Source organism: Hippoglossus stenolepis, chromosome 6 (genome assembly GCF_022539355.2).
Source record: "Hippoglossus stenolepis isolate QCI-W04-F060 chromosome 6, HSTE1.2, whole genome shotgun sequence".
NCBI classification, from domain to species: Eukaryota; Metazoa; Chordata; class Actinopteri; order Pleuronectiformes; family Pleuronectidae; genus Hippoglossus; species Hippoglossus stenolepis.
In genome coordinates, this window is record NC_061488.1 from 3,716,951 (window position 1) to 3,738,572 (window position 21,622).

General features: G+C 42.8%; 1 protein-coding gene across 1 annotated transcript; it reads right to left on the bottom strand.

Annotated features, from left to right (window-relative positions):
- Positions 1-12,621: 12,621 nt before the first annotated feature.
- zmp:0000001088 (trypsin-3) lies at positions 12,622-19,198 on the bottom strand. The gene is made up of 5 exons (XM_035158618.2): positions 19,085-19,198; positions 16,436-16,595; positions 15,238-15,379; positions 14,874-15,140; positions 12,622-14,128 (listed from the first exon to the last, which is right to left on the bottom strand). Exons 1-5 carry the CDS (start codon positions 19,137-19,139, stop codon positions 13,958-13,960), a joined length of 795 nt encoding a protein of 264 aa, XP_035014509.1. The 5' UTR covers positions 19,140-19,198; the 3' UTR covers positions 12,622-13,957.
- Positions 19,199-21,622: the final 2,424 nt, after the last annotated feature.

Sequence of the window (21,622 nt, forward strand, 5' to 3'; positions counted from 1 at the left end):
AGTTATTCTGAGCAGAGACAGATTGAAAAACAAACCATCTTCATTTCAGTGTTGAGCTGTTTGTTACTGTCGGAGAAAAGATCCATTTGATGAAATGAAACAAATCGATCGGGGAGTTTTGGACGATAGATTCAAGCTCTTAATGAATTAAAAAAAAACTGCGAACTAAAGGTAGAAAACTAATCTCTGTTGGAATTCAGCTGCCAAAATAAATCACTGTCTATCTCCCCAAAGAAGTTAATTTGTGAAACAGCAAGCTTTGTATTTCATCTGCACTTGATCCATACTCGTTGCTCTGTTTCAGCACATTTACAGCAGTTTAACAGTTTAAGTCTTTCAAACACATTCACTGAGAACTTTGAGCTGAACCAGCGAAATCCTTCCTTACTTCTTCACATGCACACGAAGCTCTGTCCTATCAGGAAGATTTCAAATTTAAAAAAAAAACAGGGACCAGCACGAATCGGCTGCTCAGGGCCTGAATTAATTGAATCGTCCGGGTCATGCGTTCACAGGCCGTTTGTTTGCAGGAACAGATGCTGATCTAAACTCTGCATCTTCACAACTACCAGCGAACACGATGAAAGGATGTGATGGATCTGTGGACGCTCCCGGAGGCGGGGGGGGGGGTGCACAGCTTTCCACTTAATGAGAGTATTATAGAAGCCGCATGGAATCAACACTCAGATTTTTATCCAAAGGATAAAAACATTGAGGCAGCGACAATCAAAGGTCAACGATAAGCAGTGGAGAGGGATGTTGAGTCTGAGACGCATTTTTTTTTATCGTTAGCTCTTCGGTTGCCTACTTACATTTAAAAACAAAATTCTTCCGACGTTTTCTACCTGCGCTAAAGTAAAACAAAAGTGTAGGTGAGGGGTGATATTGATTATGACGCCCACACGGACACACACATCGCTCTCCACTATTGGTGATTGAATGCACCTCGCTCCTACACACATGTTGAGGAGAAAACTCACTAATGGGACCAATAATCCTTTAACCAACTAATTATGAAGCCCCCATTCGGTTTAAACCTTCTTTAACTTTCACAAAACAAGGTCCATGTATCTTCTGCATGAACTGAAGGACTCACTCGTTCCAGCTTCTCTTTTATGGACCAGTGGTTATCAGGGCACCACGTGACGTCCACTTCAGAGACTGAATATGGTGAAACAAGCTGCAACCTGACACAGATGGAGGTTTAAGTGCAGCGATGGCGGCTTGTTGTGGCGAAGCCTCGTTAATCCTAATTACTGCCCTTCACTAATGAAGCCATTAGCCCTGTTGTGTAGCCAGAGGATCACTGAGCTGTGCTGCTGCTGCCACCGCTGCTCCTGCCGCCGCCGCCGCTCGCCACCGCCGCCGCCGCCGCTGCTTGTTTCCGTCTCATTCTGTTTCTCCTTCACAAGTGGCCTCTTATAGATGATACATTTTAGTATCATGCACGTACAGCAACCTGGAGACGAGGGCTTGTTGTAATAGTTGTTATGGATTATATGCATATTCATCACCAGCTTTGAGAGGCATTACATCACAACATTGCAGCAGATTGAATTGCATCCTGTTAAAGCTGCACAGCAAAGCCACAGATGGACATTCGTGAATCAGGCGACACTTTGGTGCAGAAACTTTTGGAACTGTGGTTTTCAGTGTGTTTGTGCTTGTGGGGACGAGTTGACCTGAAGGCTGAATATACTTATTAATCTGTGGGGACCATGAAATGCAAATGCATGAAAAAAGTCCATCTTGGCAGCGAATCTGCACAAACTGCTGCTGGAGAGTCAGTGGATGAATTATTTGGTAATCAAGCATAATCATGAAGTGGCCGAGAGAGCTGCTAAATCAAAGTGACAGCAGAGCACAACAAAAAAAAAGCTAATAATTCACCAGTGAATTATGAAATAATCATTATGTAACCATGTCAGTTAGGATGTTCCCTCTGCTCCTCACTCAGGGTTCATCTGAAATATTCTGTGAACAGCATCGTCCTGCGTCTCTACTGCCGCTGCAAACATCTGGATGCAGATATAGAACAGACAGATTTTAATATGCTCTCACTTTTCCTGATTTTCCTGCTTCAGCTCTTCTCTTCACGATTACGCTGCTTCTGTGAAACGTCTGTTTTCAGATTTCTCCTCTGCTCATGAATTTTTTCTTCTGCTCTTTGATATTTTTGTGCACCAAGTCAGAATTCCCAAAAGAATTCAAACACAGAAACCTCCCATGAATATTTGTAGAGTTGTTTTTTTCTCATTTTCATTTTTTAAGATACGATCAAATGAGATCAGATAAGTTATAAGTAAATTAGTCCCACAACAGGGACATTTACAATATTCCAGCAGCAAGTGCAGTTAAATATTGACATCTGTAAAGTAGTAAGTAACATGCAATACTTTAAATTAATAAAGTAAAAAGTAAAAGTGTGTACACAATGAGACTAAGGTCAGAATACTCCACACGTCCTAATTCGATTATAGTTTATTCTGAGTTCAGGTTAAACTCATCAGAAAATGCTGTTTACATGTCAGTGTCATATTCATACTTATATATTAGAGCTTATTTTGGTTGTAATTGTAATGTTAGCGTCCATGTCAACGTAGTCAATGATGACGTATGTCTAACAAATAGAGATGAACTTGAAGTCAAAATCTAAAAATCACTGGTTGTGTTTTCCTGTATTTGCTTGTGTGGGTTGCGTGTGTCATTATGCAGCATATGTGATGTCACGGTGAAGATATTCTCACACGAAGCCTCTCACTACTTTATCTACTAGTTCAGACCAGATTGCACAAAACCCAGTTTGACAACTTCTCTCAACTGTCGCGATGCTCGTCTCTCATGAGGAGTCTCTCAGGATCATGACTTCTGTTGGTCTCCTCCTCCTGCTGCCCTGGAAACTCCATCGAATAAGAAGCAGCCTCACGATACCTGTCCTGGTTTGGAATTGACCAGGCGGGAACGTGGATCTCTTTGGATCACTCCCCGTTGACTCCCGAATCGCATCAGTCTCTTTCCCCCCTTTATTGATTGCCACCCCTTCTTCTCCTCCATGAGTAATCACTGCCTGGCAGCGAGGGGGTTCTTCTATTCTGCATACGGATGAGATGTAATCTGTCTGCCGTCTCCATCGGGCGGCCGAGGGGCACAGGAGCGGAAATGACTCTGTTCCGTTCAATCAGTGTTCCCTGTTGAAAGTCGCCTTCTGGACAGAGCTGAGTGCTAAAAGATTTTTCCTTCACGTAAACACAAGGAGTGGGGGCGCGTGTCTCTTTGATGAGCTGCATCCACATTGAAGGGCGACAGCTGCTGTGACCTCTGACCTCCCCGTGTCCAGCTCGGGATTCTGATTCTCTCTGTGACAGGGATGAAAGTTTAAAGTTTGCCGGATCGGCCCTGACACCGCGGCTCCAGCAGAGCGGGAGCTCCACGTCCTCTCGCAGATCCGTGATCTGCAGAGAGTCTTCGTGATGAAGGCGGCTCAGGCCCAGATGTGACACCGCGTGTTCTCCCCGACACGGGATCGAGCGCGTCTCTTTCATTGTGACTCGGGGAGCTTGTTAAAGTGGCTTTTCTGTGGGGAGATCGGTTCGCCAGGTTCATTTAGGATTCTGTCTGAGCGGGTCAACTTCAAAAAGAAAGTGCGAGCCAACCCACCAATCAAAGCGTCACAGCCTCCCTCTGCTGCTCTTTGCACGACAGCTCTGCACATCTCATCTCTGTCCTCCTTCCAGATTTGGACGGATGTGTGATTATGTTCTCTCCTGAGCGGCGGCATCAATTCAGACAGTTGAGCTTCAGAGCTCATGAAGATTAATTGCTCCACTTCGTCCTCTTGCTACCTTTTCCCTGACACAATTCCAACTTTGTCTGGTTTCGCAGATGTCAAAACAATAGTCTCTCTGCTTCCCTGTCTCACTCTGAACAACATTGCCGCTGGTTTAATCGCAGTTGTCTGATCAGAACATTTCAGTGGCTCTCTGGGCTCTTATCTGCAGTTTGGATGGATGTTGTCTTCCTCTGTGCTGTGGTGCTCGTACACTGGAGGCACGCAGCGCACACACGCCCGAGAGCAAGACGTGCAGCAGCGAGGTTGTCTCTGTGGTTTGTTGTTAGAAAAAACCTGCGTCTTATTCCCCAGATTAGACAGGAGATGCCAGATGTGTGTTATTAAAGAAGAGGGCGTGATATTTACTCACATCCAAACACAGCACAGCCTCACGTCTGGCCCCGAACACTGATGGGAGCTGATATGCCGTTGACTCGCCTCACGTCGCCCCCTCTGCCACTAACTCTCAGCTGCCGCTTCTACGTTTGCACCCTGAACGTTCGGCTTCGCACCATCTGACAGTGACGCGCGATGCAGGCGAGACACAAGTGTCACTTCTGCTCCGTCAAAGTTTTTAATTAGCTCAGTCGCTGAGTCATAACTATCTTTCACCGACGGGACCAGCGATCGTATTTACTGCACATGAGTTTCCTCAAAAGGTCAAAAGAAGGAATCGCATCCTTCGCTAGAGTAAAAGTATCAAGACTGAAAAGTTAATCTGCGATGTTAGGCGTTAACATCCTGCTTTGAGATTCATCATTTCAATTTTAATTAAAAAAGTACTGGAACTTTTATGGCCCCGTTCAAAAATAAATTGTTAATTTGTATAGTACATTTCAACATTTCAAGAAAACACTGTTAATGGGCACAATATATTATTACTGGATCGTGATTTTACCCTGTGAACCAGGGGAAATATTAATTTGAGTAATATTCTTTTGATTCTGGAGCTTTACATCCAGGTGATGAACTATTGGAGCTGAGGGAAGGTCAAAGGTCAACAGGTATGAATGTGATATGACAAGTGAAGTCAGATAATTATATCATGCATGGTTAAAAAAATGCATTTTTCCAGATATCATCATCGTAAAGAACTATAAACACAAACTAAAGCTTCAATAGATCAAAACATGATCTATGTCCATCTGGTAGGGATGACATCATTGTGACATCATTGTGACATCATGTGAGAAGATGACGTCGCATAGTGTAGTGATGCATTACTGTCACTTTTGTAACCAATAGTATTAGGTTGGATTATTCAATAACTACTCGACCTATATCCATGTGGAGGGGTGGGGCACGACACAAGGAAGAACCCATTCAGACTTCCACAGGGTGGAATACAGGAATTTAATATTTCTCAAACATGCTGAAATCGAGCGTTTGGGGATTTATTCTCTGCCCACGTTTCTTCTTCTCCTCATTTTGTCTATTTACTTTACCATAACCAGATCACACATCTATATGCTGTAGCTGTCAGTTAAATGTCACATATCTCTAATAGTGCAGAAGAACTATAAGGCTGCATAGAATAAAAGCAACTTAAATTCGCTGCTTGAGTGATTGAACCACTGAAGGGACGACAGAAGGAGCCATGACAGTGAACATGTTGTCATGTTTTCACCAGCGAGATGATAAAGAGGATGGGGGAGCGATGTCAGTGGGCTGTGATCTGAGGCTTCGGGGGGGTTATCAGCAATATCTCCTCTCCAGAACAAAGCGCCGGCTCCCTTTGATGGCAGCCCTAAGTTCGGAAACATGATTAACGTGCTCCACTTTCTGCTAATTCTCCGGGGGCAGACTTGATAAATCCACCGAGCAGCGGAAAGGACGATGAAGGGAGCAGTGGCGAAAAGGGAAAAATAATGGGCTGGGGGTGGGGGTGGGGGTGGAAGCAGCTTTTTCAAAATGCATCCTCCATATTTATTCTTTACAACAAAACAACAAAGATGCGTTCTCACCATCTTCTTTCTGCGTTTGTTAATTAACAAAGAACAACATGAGTGAGATGTTTTCAACTCTGAATCCAAAGAGTCTCACTTGAAAAGAGAGCGATGACACATTTCTGCATCTCAAACGTCTTTCATGGAAACTGAAGAGCTGTTGTTTGCAATTATCATCCCCCTGCTCAATACTAATCACCCTCTGTTTCCCTGCGCCTCAAACCATCGCAGGCTGTCACACTCCGACATCTCACATTATACTTAGAGGCTCAAACTGCTTTTGGAATTGTTCACCGCTTCCCCCCGAGCGAGGAAACTATTTGGGCCGTCTCCTGTTGGAGGGATTCGTCGGTTGTGTCACAAAGACAATCCTCCACATCTGGGTGGTCGGCATCTGGATAAGATTCACCTGCACAGCTTCTCCCAAATCACACTCCCCCTGGACTGTAGTGATTTAGATCCTCTGACCCCTTCCCACTACGTAGGGAATTCTATGTAAGAGACAGTGAGAGCGTTTTCTCTGCACCGGTATTTCCGCCATTGTTGCAGGATTATGACAGAAAACAACAACAACGTCCCAGGATGCACTTTAAATGTTTGTTTAACACTTAGCATTAATAGTTTTAGATGAAAATCATGTTGGATGATCATGTTTAAATGTAGGAATACGTTTGCTTTGCTTCAGTTTGTGCTGTGATGTGCTGCTGATCTTATTATAATAAGATATATTTAATATTAGGGACGTACGCTAAAACACCCAGTCTGTGACAATTCCAAATATAAACCTGTTCGTCTGTATCTGCACGATGATTCAGATCTTTTTGAATAAGAATAAGAAGAAGTAGAATCTCCAGAGAGAGAAGTCCGAGATGTTTTTACTTCTGTAAACGCTGTGAGCACAATGCATGATGGTAAATGTTGCCTGGTTAGTGACCATTGATTGGACATTACTTTTCACAATGCACTGTGGGATACTCCAGCATATATCGGGTATATAGAAATTCACTTTATAAACATTGGACTTTAAATTCAGAGGAGTAAAATAGACATTAACGAGCCCAGTTATGTCTTAAAGTGTTTGTAAATGTGGCTCCAGTTACTGTAGAGGACGTATTTCTCAGTCTTGTCGTCCAGTCCTGTGTCCATGACTCCATAAATGTCTTTTCTTTAAATTCAGTTGTCCTCTCCCGAGTGTTTTCTGCCAGAAGTGTCTGGTCGTGACACTTTAAACTATTCATCCCCATTTAGTCTCCATCGCTTCACAAATGGCTTCAATTTAGACGTAATGGACTTTAGCACCGACTGATGGTAAAAGTGTGTCGGGCCAAATACTGTTAAATTGAGGGGTTCTGTCTTCTACGACTAGAACCAGTGATTTATTTTGTGTTAGCGAACGATTTGTTGTGTCTCAGGTTCGCAGCTTTGTCGTGACACTGAGCGGAAGTCGTCCGACCTTTTTCACACCCGACTTGTTGAGTCTGGAACTTCAGTCTTTTCAGTTTAGTCCGAACCAAATAACAGGTGTGTGTGTGTGTGTGTGTGTGTGTGTGTGTGTGTGTGTGTGTGTGTGTGTCCTCTCTCCAGGTTCCACCCTCCCCCTTCCATACGTGGTGGATCAACCCAGGATCCACTTCCCTCAACAACCTGTGATCAGTTTTTCTTTATCTCTCTTTATCCTGTTTTATGTTTGTTAATCCCCTGAACTTCTGGGGATGTGACTCTTCAAGGAGCCTCAGACCTCAGTCTTATATTAGTCCAACCAGAACTGGTGGTCTCGGTCTGAACTGAACTGGACCACGGTTCGGTTGGTTTGTAGTTTGTAGTGTAGTTTGGAGAGTTCGGACTTTCAGACCAATTGCAGGAAGTTGAGAAAGCATAAAAAAACTGTGGCTCACAGGATTGCTGGTTGTTTTTGATCGACGAGGACGTTCACCTTTCCGGTACTGACATCATAACAATACTACAGTGGCAGGAGATGTGTCGTACAAAATGTTTTAGTCTCTCTGAATTAAAATGTGAAACTAAAACTAACCAGGTCAAATGTAAACAATGGAACAAAGACATGAAGCTCGGTTGGAAACGCCCAAAGTCCAGTTTGAGACTACTTTTGGTGTAATACAGCCATTCAAGATGCTTTATGTACAACAGATAAAGAATCACTGACTCATTCCTCTATTTCTGGAATGTGGTAATGATAAATCTATTCCCTCTTCTGCATATTTTACTCCTGCTCGTCGTCCCAGATTCATGATAAAAACCCCTCGTGGCTGAAGCCATGTCAAAGAATTAAGGAGAGAAACTGTTATAAGAAAGAACTAAAGTGCACGAATCTCTGCAGGCTCCGAGGAGACGGAGGCTGTTTGTGAAGTTGAATGGCTCTTTGGTTTTTTGAGGGACTGCACAATAATCCGGTCACGTTTCCATCTCAGCTTCGGTCACGCCTCGCAGCTTCCCGGGAACTGAACTGAACAGTTGCTCGGCCTCACAGACTCTGCACCTCAGCTGTAATAAGTGCAGGCGACCGGGACATTTTCTTTCAGCTTTCTCACAGTCGTTCACAGAAGATTCAACGTTTCTCCTGCGCAGACACAACACTTCAGAGAAAAAGGCAGATTGTAATGAAGGCGGAGGGAAGAGCCGGCAGGCCTGCACCTCATCTGTTGTTTTTCTGCTCCTCATGCTTTGACGATCAAATGCCCCCTGGTGGTTCGAATGAGTCACGTGCAATGTTAATCTGCCCTTAGCAGCCACAACCTTTTGTTTGGTTCGTCTTCAAAGAGGTTGTGTAGGAATATTAAAACACGTGCTGTCAGCAACAGGAGATTTCAGCCCAGATACCTGAGAAGTATTTTCTTAAGGACTCTGGGGAAGAGTTTTCACACACTTTGCTTGATTATTATTTTTTTACCATCTGCTCCAACACACCTCAGAGGAAAAATGTACATTTAAATCCAGTATATTTATCTCTCATTAATATTTACTTCTCAGAGTGATTTTCCCCTTTAATCTTCAGATTCAAGTCATAGTTTGAGGCCAAAAAGAGGTCGAACTATTCCGTGTTTCAGTGAGTTTAACATTTGACAAGTTCACATTAAAAGTTATGATTTAGAGCTGATTGTAATATTACCTTGATGACGTCAGCAAATTGAATTGGGAAATTATTGATTATTATTGCTGACAGACAGACAGACAGCGGAGATAATAAACTGGTGTTTCACATTCCCTTTTCTAATTCCGTACAAATCTTGTTGTGCAGAAGCAGCTCAGGCAGCGGGCGACAAGAAGAGCGATGGAGAACGAGCTGCTGGGCTGTGATAGGCCAGCTCCGCCTGAGGAAACCGACGGGCCGACGTGGCTCGACAACTCAGGTGGAGGCGGATCAGCTTGTTAGAGAAAACAGGGGGAGGGAGGAAGAAAAAGGAGGAGGAGGAGGAGGAGGAGAGGAATAAACAAGCAAGGATTTTTCTGAATCGGGGCCAGAGAGGAGCCACAATTCACACAGAGGAGAAAATTATACACTAGAGAGCCCAGAACGGTGACTTTATGTATTTTAATTAGGGCCCGAGCACCGACGGTGGGAGGCCCTCTTGAAATTGTAAGGATTATTCTTATTATAGTGACCCAAATGAATTGGCTTTTTGAGGGCTTTAACATGCTCAACTTCTTACCAACTGACAAGAGTCCCGGCCTGATGTCATCTACACAGAAATCATGACTTAAAATCACAGCGCCCCCTGGTGGAAACAGGAAATGTCTTGTTTTTTGCATGTCTTCCACTTGGATGTATTCCTCCTCATCCACTTACTGCAACCATATCAAACTGTGTCAAACGGGTCTCAAGACTTTGTTAATGAACGCATAAGATTACTGTGACTTTTCGTCAAACGCCATAATAGTGGCATGGCGTCAAAGTTCATCAACTCGCTGTGACACACGAAATTGCTGTAACTTCAGTGTTCGAGGTTCAACCTCCCTCAAACTACATTTGTGTATCAACACTCCCCCCCTGAAAATATTCATATGGTTTTAAGGAATTATTAAGTTATTTTGCCAATTAGATTGAAGTTAATGTTGGCTCTTCTTCTTCTTATTATTCTAACCCAAATGATTTGGCTTTTTGAGCCTTCAACATGCTCAAAAGTGGTGAAAATTGAATCTATATTGACTCATCGTCACAGCGCCACCTACTGGCGACAGAAAGTGACATGTTTTATACTTTGATGCACTGCTCCTGGTTGCTTAACAATAAACAGCTCAAATGAGCTGAGACAAGTCATTGGACCATGGTCAGATTTGTGACATTTCCTCAAACCGTGTAAACATTGCGTTGCAGCGAAGGTTCATCCTTCGCCAAAGGAGACGCTGTTGTCATAACTCCACTGTGCATTGTCCTATCACTACCAAACTTCTGTCTCATGATTATAGTCCAAGGCTGAACAGTTCTATGTGTCAATATTTCCTCAGTGTCATAGCGCCACCTACTGATTCACCATGAAACAGGAAGTACTTTGTAAATCCACTCTGCATTATCCAACCGGCTCCGAACTACTGCCCTATGATCACAATCCTGACCTGAACAGCTCCATATATTAATATCAGTGCAGGGTCATAGCGCCACCTACTGATCAGTGTGAAAATTGATTTGTTGTAACATTGTCCAATTGACACAAAATTGCTCACGCTACATCAGAGCCCCAAAACGCATGCAACGCAGAGACATGCGCTTGGTCATTGATCGCTCTCTCCACTAACCGCAACAGGCTTCAAAATGCATGAGCTAGTTACATCTTAAATTTCCATTTAACTTTATTACATTAGTTCAATGTAAAGGACAATATTTAATAAAGTGTTTTATATCATGTAGATTAAATATAATTAAACTTATTTATACATTAAAAACACAATTTATTTAATCAAATCACTCCAGTTACTTGATTTATTCACACTAACTCAACATGATAGAAAACACCTCATTAAATGTGACCCTTTACGTTGAACTTGTGTAGTAAAGTCACTTATTTTCAAAGTACACAATGTTCTTGAACAAGAGTTAGTACTGACAGGACTGGGGCACCTCTGGGACCAATCAGATTTAAGATGGGACCCACCTGGCCCCGCCCATGGGATTTATAATCCCAACAGTATCATCCAAGTACCTTTTCTACTAGTATATTGGTACTTTTACTTATATAAAAGATCTGAATACTGTCTTTTACCAACCAATACCTCAGCTCTCTGCCTAAAGAAACTTTATTCTTTGAATGAATAACACATATTTGGTCAATTATAGATGCTGGTGGCCTCTAGGCAAGAATCCATTATCATTATAAAACTGTGGATCAGAAGAATCTGTCCATGGACGAGTCACAATCTGTTTTCACGACTCATCCGACATTAAACCATTTCCCTCTGTGAGCCAGCGAGCACCTATAGGGAGCTTGGGATCGACCATGTCAGCCGATATACTCCAACACTCCCCAGAGAGGTGGTCTCATGCCAGAACAAGAAGAATCCGCCTTTATGTAACCCAGCCTTTAAAATCAGAGGCATAAGAGACCCTGAAATCCATCAATCACATGGGGCACTGACACGCCCGTCACCACAGACAAACAGGGCAGAGCAGTGACACCGGAGACGCCGCTAAGTAGGCCATCAACTATTCATCCCGCCGTGATACGCCTACACCTCTCAGGTGTGATGCCGTCCTGACCGATTTCACCCACTAGCGGGAATCCCTGCTGGCTGCGTGAGGAGTCCAGTCACGCATCGGAGCCAGATCGCTCGCGGGGGAGGACGGGCACCATGCATATTTCATGAGGGTTTTCCAGTTTTTAGAATCACTCATCAGCTGTTTTAGCAAAGCTGCTGACAAGCGAAACCCAAGACTTACATCGGAGTGAGATCGCTGTAGTTTTAAAAAATTCATCAGTGCAGGGACTTGTTAATTGTCGTCCTCTAATTGCTTTACTGACACATCCTGAAGAAGACTGCGAGTTATCGACCCAAACGTTCTGCGTAATCAGCTGCGATGTCCTCATTACAAGTAAAGAAGTCCGTCATGATTGAGTCATTTATTAATTAAAGTGTATAAAAGAAAGAAAACACACAGTTGTTTTATAACACACAACGCACAATTTCAGTCTCCCGCTCGAACTCCACGCACTTACTCAACGCTCACACTTAAAGGTGCTTCATGCATAGTGCCGGGTTTATGAGAAGACGAGTCCACAAATAAACCACGTGAAATTGGCAGAAATCATTCACCTACGACAAACAGCTTCTTAATTATTGCAACAGAGTTTGTTGACGTTCAGATTGATTCTTTAATGGCTTTTTTTATTGATTAAATGAGTCTGAGGGATAAATCAATCCATCCGTGTATCATTCATGTCTGCGTGCACTATTATCAGAGTTGGTTTCAAACAAAACAAACAAACCCACAAAAACAACAAAAGTTACCCATCAGTTGATTCAACAAATTCATTATTTTCATCTTCAAGTCAAATCTTTTATTATTTTCCTGCTCAATTAATTAATTGTAAGGTTAGAAAACAGTAACAGCCAAAGGCAGCATTTTCATATAGTTTTTTTCAGATATATACGCAAGATATTCAGTTGATAAAATTGAGATTTTAAGAATTAAGTTGTAATATTACGAGAATAAATTTGTAATGTTACAATGATAAAGTCGTAATTGAGAAGAAAGTCGTAGTTTTAGAATATTTTAACTTCTTCTGGATCCAAAATCTTTAACCAATCTCATCGTTTCTTGAGAAACCACGAAATCCCTTTGAACATCACGCAGATGTAAACTAAAGAGGCAACTTCCTCCACGTCTTTGTGCTTCTGGCTTCAGAATAGACTCAGTTTCTTACACAATCTTTTCAAAGTCCTGAGACTTATGACAATGTGGAGCTGATATGATGAAAGTATTTTTGCTATTTGTGAAACTTACTGTAACTTTCTAATTTTTTATTCTTCTAGTATTATGACTTTACTTTAAAAACAAAATGTGGGCCCTAAACCTTCATGGTAAGTTTTGAAATATCGAAAGAACTCTTAATTTTTGAGAAGCCAGAACTGTGGTTTTTTGGCTTTTTTTTTTTACATAGACGTTATTTTCTCCTAATTTCAGTCTAATAATACTAATTTGTCTGAGCTTCACTGAGTTTCTGTGCAGGCTCACTGTACTGGACTGGACTGGACTGGACTGTACTGGACTGTACTGGACTGTACTGGACTCATATGATAGCGGTAGCACCAGTTGGACCTGGTTCTTTGTGAGTGCTCTGATTGTGAGCTCTTGAAGCAGCGATATGGCACCTCTGTCCTGATGTTGTGGTAATGTGGTCAATATATACCCTGTTTTTTTTCAGAGGGAAGATTAAGCATCATGTTTTGTTTTTTTAAATGTTTTAAATAGATGAACAACGGAAAACGATGAATATTCAAGCTTGTGAACCTAAAGGAATCGTTGGACACGCTGGGAAATTTGCTTTTTCACTTTCTGGAACGAAAACAAGACGAGAAAGTTGATTCCACTTGGAGATGGAGAGTTAGCTTAGCTTAGCACCAGTCAGACCCTGTAGTCATAAATCTATGTTTTTATCATAGACAAAGTAAATTGTACAAAAGCACTTGTGATGTCATTGGCAACCATTGTTTTTAGATCATCAAATAACTAATGAAAACCAAACTATACAGAAGAATTATCACTTGAACAAACCTAAAATAACAGAAACCATCTAATTCACGTGTACTTTGACGTTTTAGTTTGACCCGTCCACTAACATGGAGGAGGCAGAGTTCATACCTGGCTTCACTTTTGGTCAAGTCGTCACTTTGGGTTTTAAACTCTAAAACAAATTGAATGTGGTCATTTCATTTGCATGTTCCAGAGCTGCTAGTCGACGGAGATCTTATTAGCTGTTTCTTGACTTTATGCTAAGCTACGCTAAATCTCTGCTAGCTGATCGAGCGGTCCCGACCTTCTCATTTATCTCTTGATCGTAAAAAGTGAATTATTGTGTTTCCCAAAAATGTTTCAACGATTCCTTTAGCGCATGAACATAAAATCAAACGTGCACAAACGATGAAGAGAACATACGACACGTATCAAATCAAACTGATGAACCTCCAGTCTCTGCCGAGTGTTTTGTCTTTCTCTCTTCAACGATGCGTCCTAATTGTTGTCACACCTGCCGTAGCTGCTGGAGATGGTGTCGTCTATCCACCTGCGGTACTTGGACACGGCAGTGTAGACTCCAGGAAACATGGCCTCGGCACAACCTCTCCCCCAGGACACCACGCCGTAGAGCCGCCCTTCACACACAAGCGGACCCCCAGAGTCCCCCTGAAACAGCAGGGAAGAGTCGAGCTTTACTGAAGAGGGCCTTAATATACAGAAATTAAAGTCCGAATTGTTTTGCTCTGTTACCTCCGCCAAGGGGGTTATGGAAAAATCGGTTTTATTTTGGAGCGTATCTGAATAAATGCCACTTACTGGTGATGCTGCAGCTGAAACCCTATGACTGTTTGAGTGGATGGTAAAAACTTTATGGACGATAGCACTAGCAAGCGTGTGGCAAATAGCACTGCACAAAAATACGGTGATCGCCACAGTCTAGATAATTAACTGGGCATTAGCCTTGGTGGAGGTGCAGTCGTACCTCCAGAGGTGCAGTGACACTGGAAGGTGTCATTTTACAATTTGAAACAGATACATTTTATTCCACTGGGAACAGACTGTTATTGTTGGGAATCTGGGAACTCAGACTGTGTTTACTTCCTGGTTCTCTGGTTGGTTTGTGTGTGTCCTCCCTGACAGTGAGTGCTGGCACGGCCTCCTCCTGGTCACCTGCTTCTCATCGTCCAATCACAACACTCACCTGCTTCTGCGTAGGACCGGTTCGTCACCTGGTTGTATAGCTCCATTATTGTATTGTTCATGAGAAGAAACATATTCCCAGTGTTTCTTTCCTCTAGTGTGTTATATGTTTTAAATCTCCTCATTTTCCTACTCTGTGTATCTGCATATTGAGCTCCGCTGTGGATGCAAATCCGACTAATTCTAGCCATTGGTATCGAGCTCCTCTCACCTTACAGGCATCTTTTCCACCAGTGCTGTAACCAGCACAGAGCATGTTTTCTGTGATGGTGCCAGAAAAGGACTCAGTGCTGTTGCACTTCTCCGTGGAGATGACGGGGATCTTGACGGTGCGGAGGGTTGAGGGGATCTGGCCTCCGCTGGGGCTGGTGTATCCCCAGCCCGACACCCGGCACATTCGTCCCTCCGCTATGGAGGCGTCCTGCCTGGGCAGCAGAGCGATGGAGACGTAGCTGTTCAGATAGACCGGAGCCATCAGCTGAAGAGACAGTGGACAGTGTGATCAGTAACCCTATATCCAATTCAGTCATATAGAGAAACATTTAAAAATATAGAAAGTAGTTTGGATACTGTGCCTTAACAAGCATAATGTCATTGTTGTTGTCGAGGATGTTATGCCCGGGGTGGGGCACCAGAAGCTGGGGCAGGATTTGCTGCTCTGTGCCCTCATAGATGCTCAGAGAGTAGTCTCCTGCTACTATCATCATGTTGTCTACCCTGCAGAGATACAAAGCAAAGTCAAGCATCTGTCCGCACATGTCTACACCTCTAAACTTTAATTTACATATTTGGCTCATAAGATGTGAACTAGTGAAGTGACTGGAGCCTTATGAAACTTTTTCATGGTTTTGTTTAAGCACTCACATTATTTAATAAGGTCAGGGAAAGAATGACGACCACAGTGACTTCAGACACAATATTTTCCTGAACTTTTAGGTAAAACCACAATGGCAGCATGGTGGCAAGAAGGTTCTGGGTTCGATCAGGACTTTTCGGTTAGAGTTTGCATGTTTTCCATTTGTCGGCGGGATTTATGCAACGTTCATTGGAGACTCTTAATTTCTGGTGTAAGCACGGATGGTTGCTTGTCTTTATGTGTCGGCTCTTTGATACGCTGATGATCTGTGTCAGCTCCCCCGCAACCCTTTGTTAACCGTTTGAGCGGTTAAATGGATTGGATGGAAAAAACACATTATTTTTTAACTGCCGTAAACACAGTGACACTGGTATTTATCGACTGGCAGGGAAGCGGGGAAACGCTGACATTCGAGGAAATTGACAACACACGAAAATGTAGGGTGTCATTCAATAAAAGGCCAATATCAGTTTGCTCATGTTCTGTTGTAACCCAAGACGCCGCAGTGAACACCAATCATTGTCCACGATTATTGCTTCCTCAAGAGCCAAAGTGTTGGTGATCTAAATGAAGGTGTTGTGTTGTCGCTGAGCCTCGAGGCCAACGTACGCGTGTGCTTACCAGAGCTCCAGTTTCGCGTGATGCAGAACTGACTATCCGATACGACTCGGAGAAATTACTGGATCTTCAAATGAAATCCTTTACGTGCCCGTTTACACGCACAGAGGTCATTGTGTGTCAAGGCGCCTTTTATTGCCGCACACAACTTCCTTTACAAAAAGCTGAATCAGGACACAAAGACAGTGCAGCCTCCCCCTCCCCTGACCTGAGGTTTATTTTACAGATTCATCAAGTTTGTGTTTCTGTCACACAGGTTGTGTAACTTTCACACTCGGCGGAAGAGAAGATGAGCTCACCCGATGTTACAGTGCGCCGCCGTGATCACCCAGTACTTGTTTATCAAGGAGCCCCCGCAGATGTGCTGGTTGTCTGTGGTCTGTATCGACACAATGTACTTGATTGAATGTGGGACTGGTGCGTATCCTCCCACTATACGCTCTTCTGCCATGTCGAAACCTGAAACACACACAGGGATGGAGATAAAGATAAGCTCCGATTGGATTTAGAGGGAGCAGCACACGTTAGCCCAGGAGGTTTTTGTGTAAAACCACACAGAGCCAACGCAGCTGTGGTTTTATTACTGCACTTGCAGCATCAGCAGGAACAATAAAGAATAAAAGAAATAAAAGAAACAACAGGGGGGGGGGGGGTCAGAAGATCAATTAGAAACCATCTCATCCTTGAGGTGCAGTGATTGACAGGGACGACAATCACAGACGTATAGTCTCCATCGCACCACTTTATACTCTTTTGAATTCATTGTACTCCACAATTCAGTGGTGCCTTTAAAACCTTTTCACTCATTAGTCCCAGTTACTTCCCAGAGTGCCGACCTTTTCCTCCTGCTTTTACTGTGTCGTTTATCTGCAGCAGCGAGTCCTCGTGCAAACAAAGACTGTGGAGCTCATTTAAAATAAGCTGAATCAGTTGTGTTAGTGTTAATTAGCGGCGGTCACCATTGAACTGGTGGCGCCTTCGCTGACACGTTGTTCACACGTCTGTCGTTGTCTTCACCGAGTGGGAGATATCTTCTGTTTCATGACATTTTCTAACTCAGAATGACGAGTCCGCGGCTTTTTCTCTGAGTCAACCGACGGTCGTTATGGTTTAAAGGTTCAGTGTGTAGAATTTAGTGACATCTAGTGGTGAAGTTGCATGTTGCAGCTGAATACCCCTCACCTCACCCTCCCCTTGAAATGAAATTGACAAATCTCCTCTAACGTTTATTATTGTTAAATATACTTAATTTACTTTTGGTCATTTCAGGGCATCAGAAACAATCTATGAACATCAGCTAATAGTTGTTGTTGAAATATAATTACAACTTTATTACATTTTGTATGAACATAATGAAAGTTTGTTGTTAATTTACTTGATATTGAACATCTATTTATTTGTACTTTGACTTCCTCCACCACGACTTTATAAAGTGTTCGACCACCTGCTGGCTAAAATCTCTTGTTTGTTAAAAACAGATGATGCAGCATCCGAGAGTGGAGGATTCATTTTAATCTTCTTTTTATTTCAAATGTTTGTTTAACATTTCTACCCGAGTGCGGTAACAGTTGTAACTACTTGTAGGCAAAGCTTTAAACTGTTTAAACTCATCGTATCACTCAGAATTTCGCTGTATTATCTCGTACAAGGACAATTGAGGCTTTTCAAACTTTAATATCAAAATGTTATTTCTGTCAAACACGAGTTGACATAAAACATCTTTACGCTGTAAAGTAAAAAGAATACTGAAGAGTTAACCTATTACATAGAGTCTAAGAATAAAATCTTTACATTTCACTGTGTTGGATTCACGACCTCATTTCTAGAGATTGATGCAAACGTCTGGAGCTTATTGTGATTAAGTGAACATCAGAGTAACTTCAGCCACAGAGATGTCGTCAGGGATGAAACTGCACCTTCTCATCTCCGTCCTGGATGTTGATCCTGAGCTATAATTAGCGGCCAATGCTGCGTGTCAGGAGCTAAGTGGTAACTCTACACAGTGATGAACACCCACATACAGCTGCTTATGTGAGACCTTGCAATTGAATCTTTAACAATGAGTCTGCTATTGTGCGTCATGTGGGCTGGATTGTTTAGAATGAGACGCAATGTTCCAGCACTGACTTATAAACTTTACGTTTCAATCAGGTAATTCACTGTTAATGTTTGTTATCCACCATTAATGCACATAAATCTACATTTTCCCCTCAAAAATCTGTCTACATTTCACAAAGCAAACTAAGTTACAGTTGGAAAATAAAAGTCCCAGATCCGAGACGCGCTCCAGATGGTTATCAGAGATAATTGCCGGGCACAAAAGCGGGTGTTGGCCACGATTGCTCGTTGTTGGTTACTTGTCGGGTTCATCTGTTGTTCCTGCAGGTTTCAAGTTCTTTCCATGAATAAGCACACTTTTACTGACCTTTTCATCTCAAAAGCTCTTTATCTGGGAAAAACCATCTTTGATGTGCACAGCAACAAAGAGTTTCAACAAGGACACAGTGTATTTACAGCACTAAGCTTTACATCACGACGCCATGCTGTAAAACAATGCTTTATTTTAAATAGAATCATCTTTTCATTTCCTTTCTATCCAAATGATTTCCCAAGTTTCTCCGCTTGTGTGATTTACGATTTTTCCAGCAAAGACGCTCAGTCATGCCCAGATGAAAATGGCTCTGAGTCACACTTTCCTGCCAAAACACCGTCTCAAGGGAGCGTCAGAATCTAAAAGCACCACAGCTACAAGATGTGCATGTTTGTTAAAAAACATAGACACAGCACAGCCATGTAAATACACATTCGGTTTATGAACCCGAAACTGCGAGAGCCCCGTGTTGTTTTTCCAGGATGTTTAAAGTCAATGTGACCCAAAGGCTAAAAACTTCACTTTAAGCCCTTCTCATAAACAACCTGCAGATTCTCGATAAAGAGGCTTTACTTACAATTCACAGCCAGTAACTCCAACAGTATACAAAGCAGTAAAGATGGCAGGTCCATGGTGAGACAAAGGGAGCCGCAGACTCAGTGAGAGGCTTCACCTGTGCGCTCCTTGTCTTATCTTAACGCGAAGGCATCACACCTGCATTCTCAGGTTTCTTATAGTTCTTATTTCCGTTTCCATGGTCACCTCCTTGTCCCGAACAGATATATAATTGAAGCTTCTTGCAGCACAGCCCCTTGTCTCGCCTCGTCCACGACCTATTCAGGCTTCTTTACCCCCCCTCCATTGTTCACCCATCACCCAGTTTATTGTCGGCCCATTCACTGTCACATAAAAAGGATATACTGTGCTTATTGTGTGGTCATGAACCTGTATGTCAGGTCCCGCTGTCGATTTTATAACGTTTTTTTGCGCGGCTGCTCTGATGTTTACCGCCGAGCCCAATATTTGACACGTGATTTTTCACGATTGAAGCTGCGGACGTGGATGAAATGAGACGAGTGAGGGTCTCTGCAGCTTTTCTCTGCTCGGGGGATTTCCCCGAGAAGGACTGACGAGGGAGTGGACTGATGACAAACAGCGGAGGCGTGCGTGTCAGACCGGGTCAGGCCAGCAGGGCTGTCCCGTATCTATTCCCGGGGACGGGTGTCATTAAAAATGGAGCAGGTCTCATCAACCCTCTGATGAGCCCCTGACCTCGGCCCTATCGTTTGCCCTCGCCGCCACTGATAGCTGCCACCAGGCTCCCGGTGCCGCTCTCATCCCCCGAGTGCTGACCACAGCCGTTTCTTCCACATGACCCTCGGGTTCAGTCCGAGTGATGGCATCATTACACATGGCTGCCAACCCCCCCCCTTGTGCTCACATTCATCTGCCCGGCCCTGGAATGAGAAGCCAGCTGTACATCACAAAGCACGGAGCTTGTGTTTTAATACTCTCACTCACTGTAAACTCATCAGCCGACTGGAAATAAAGGGGTTTGAGTTAAATAGCTTCCAATAAATCACACTCACTGTAGCATTGATTGGAAGAAGAATAATAATAAACACAATAAACAATAATTGTGTATAACTATACTATTGCATTATATTACAAATGCCACATACACTGGTGAAGCCCATGAAATGTGTGTGTGTGTGTGTGTGTGTGTGTGTGTGTGTGTGTGTGTGTGTGTGTGTGTGTGTGTGTGTGTGTGTGTGTGTGTGTGTGTGTGTGTGTGTGTGTGTGTGTGTGTGTGTGTGTGTGTGTGTGTGTGTGTGTGTGTCTCTGTTACCATTTGATGATCATTGACTCTGGGATTATATACATTTGAACACGAGCTTTTCAAGGGGCCGTGTCTTTAGTCACCGATTTGGGAAACGAAAAACTCAGCCCACTTAAAGAATGATTAATTCACGGCTGTAACAAAATGTTTCAGTGGAACGGAGCCGTGTAGATTCTGAGATAATCCCGGTGCACGTCCTCACACTGAGGTGGCACTTCTCAGTGTCGTCAGCTTCTCCAACAGCTCCAGTGACTCAGCACTGACCTCCGGATCAAACCTGACGTGTTTCCTCCTTTGAAAAATGTCCTCAGATACAAATATGTCCAGATACTCAAAGATTTCTCATTACGTATAAATTGTATGTCTCATTAAATGCCTCATACTTTCCAACAGTGTAACAAAGAGTGAATATGAACTTTGGTTTAAAGAAAAGCATTTTTGCCTTTTAAACTCAACACAACTAACTTAGCTGCATAGAGAGAATATTTGTAGAACTTATCTGTATTGAATTGACACTGTTCTCTCCAGGAAAACACTATTTTACAGGTTTTATTTACAGCTAATATCCTGGTAACCTTCCTCATGATCACCAAACATTACCTGGCTTCAGCTAAACTGGTCTGTGAAATAGAAAAAGTGGTAATTATTACGCACTCACTTGTTTTGTTTGAGTAGTTAACTAATGTGTTTATGAACAACTTTTATTTACTGTCAGGCTACTTACTCACAGATTCCGAGTCTTTTCTAACACGAGTTTTAACACTTTTACCCAAATTAGTATCATATTGCATCGACTTCTCTTAGAAACATCCTGGTAATATACCAGCTAAGTTAAAGGAAATTAAGAGGGAAGGTTTCCAGGAAATTAACTGGAACATTGTCCCATAAAACAAAGCATCACTGACATTCTAGATGTTTCTATTTTTCTATTTCTTGTATAGTCTCAAAACCCATGAACATAAAACCACGTCACATGAGGGCACAGAACAAAGATCTGCACCGAAAAATTTAAAAAGGGGGATTTTCTGATCTGTGTAAAAATAAACGCTGTCCTGTGGGAACTGGGCTGTGGCCACCGTGGTTCGACCCTCCTCACGTGTTCGAGTCCTCGGACGAGGAGACAGTGGGCGACGCCTCCACTCTTTTGATTGGTCTCTCTAGATAATGACAATAACATTTGATTGGCTGTTTGGTTTGATCTCTTGTTCCAGTTTTTAGTTTTTGTCCTCTAGATAAAGATGTAGGACACAACAGATGGTAAAAGTGAAGCCGAAG

Coding starts and splice junctions, on each gene's coding strand:
- zmp:0000001088 (XM_035158618.2), bottom strand. CDS start 19,139: ATGGACCTGCCATCTTTACTGCTTTGTATACTGTTGGAGTTACTGGCT. Junction 15,380..16,435: donor GCGGCGCACTGTAACATCGG/GTGAGCTCATCT, acceptor GTATCTCTGCAG/GGTAGACAACATGATGATAG. Junction 15,141..15,237: donor ATGACATTATGCTTGTTAAG/GCACAGTATCCA, acceptor CTGTCTCTTCAG/CTGATGGCTCCGGTCTATCT.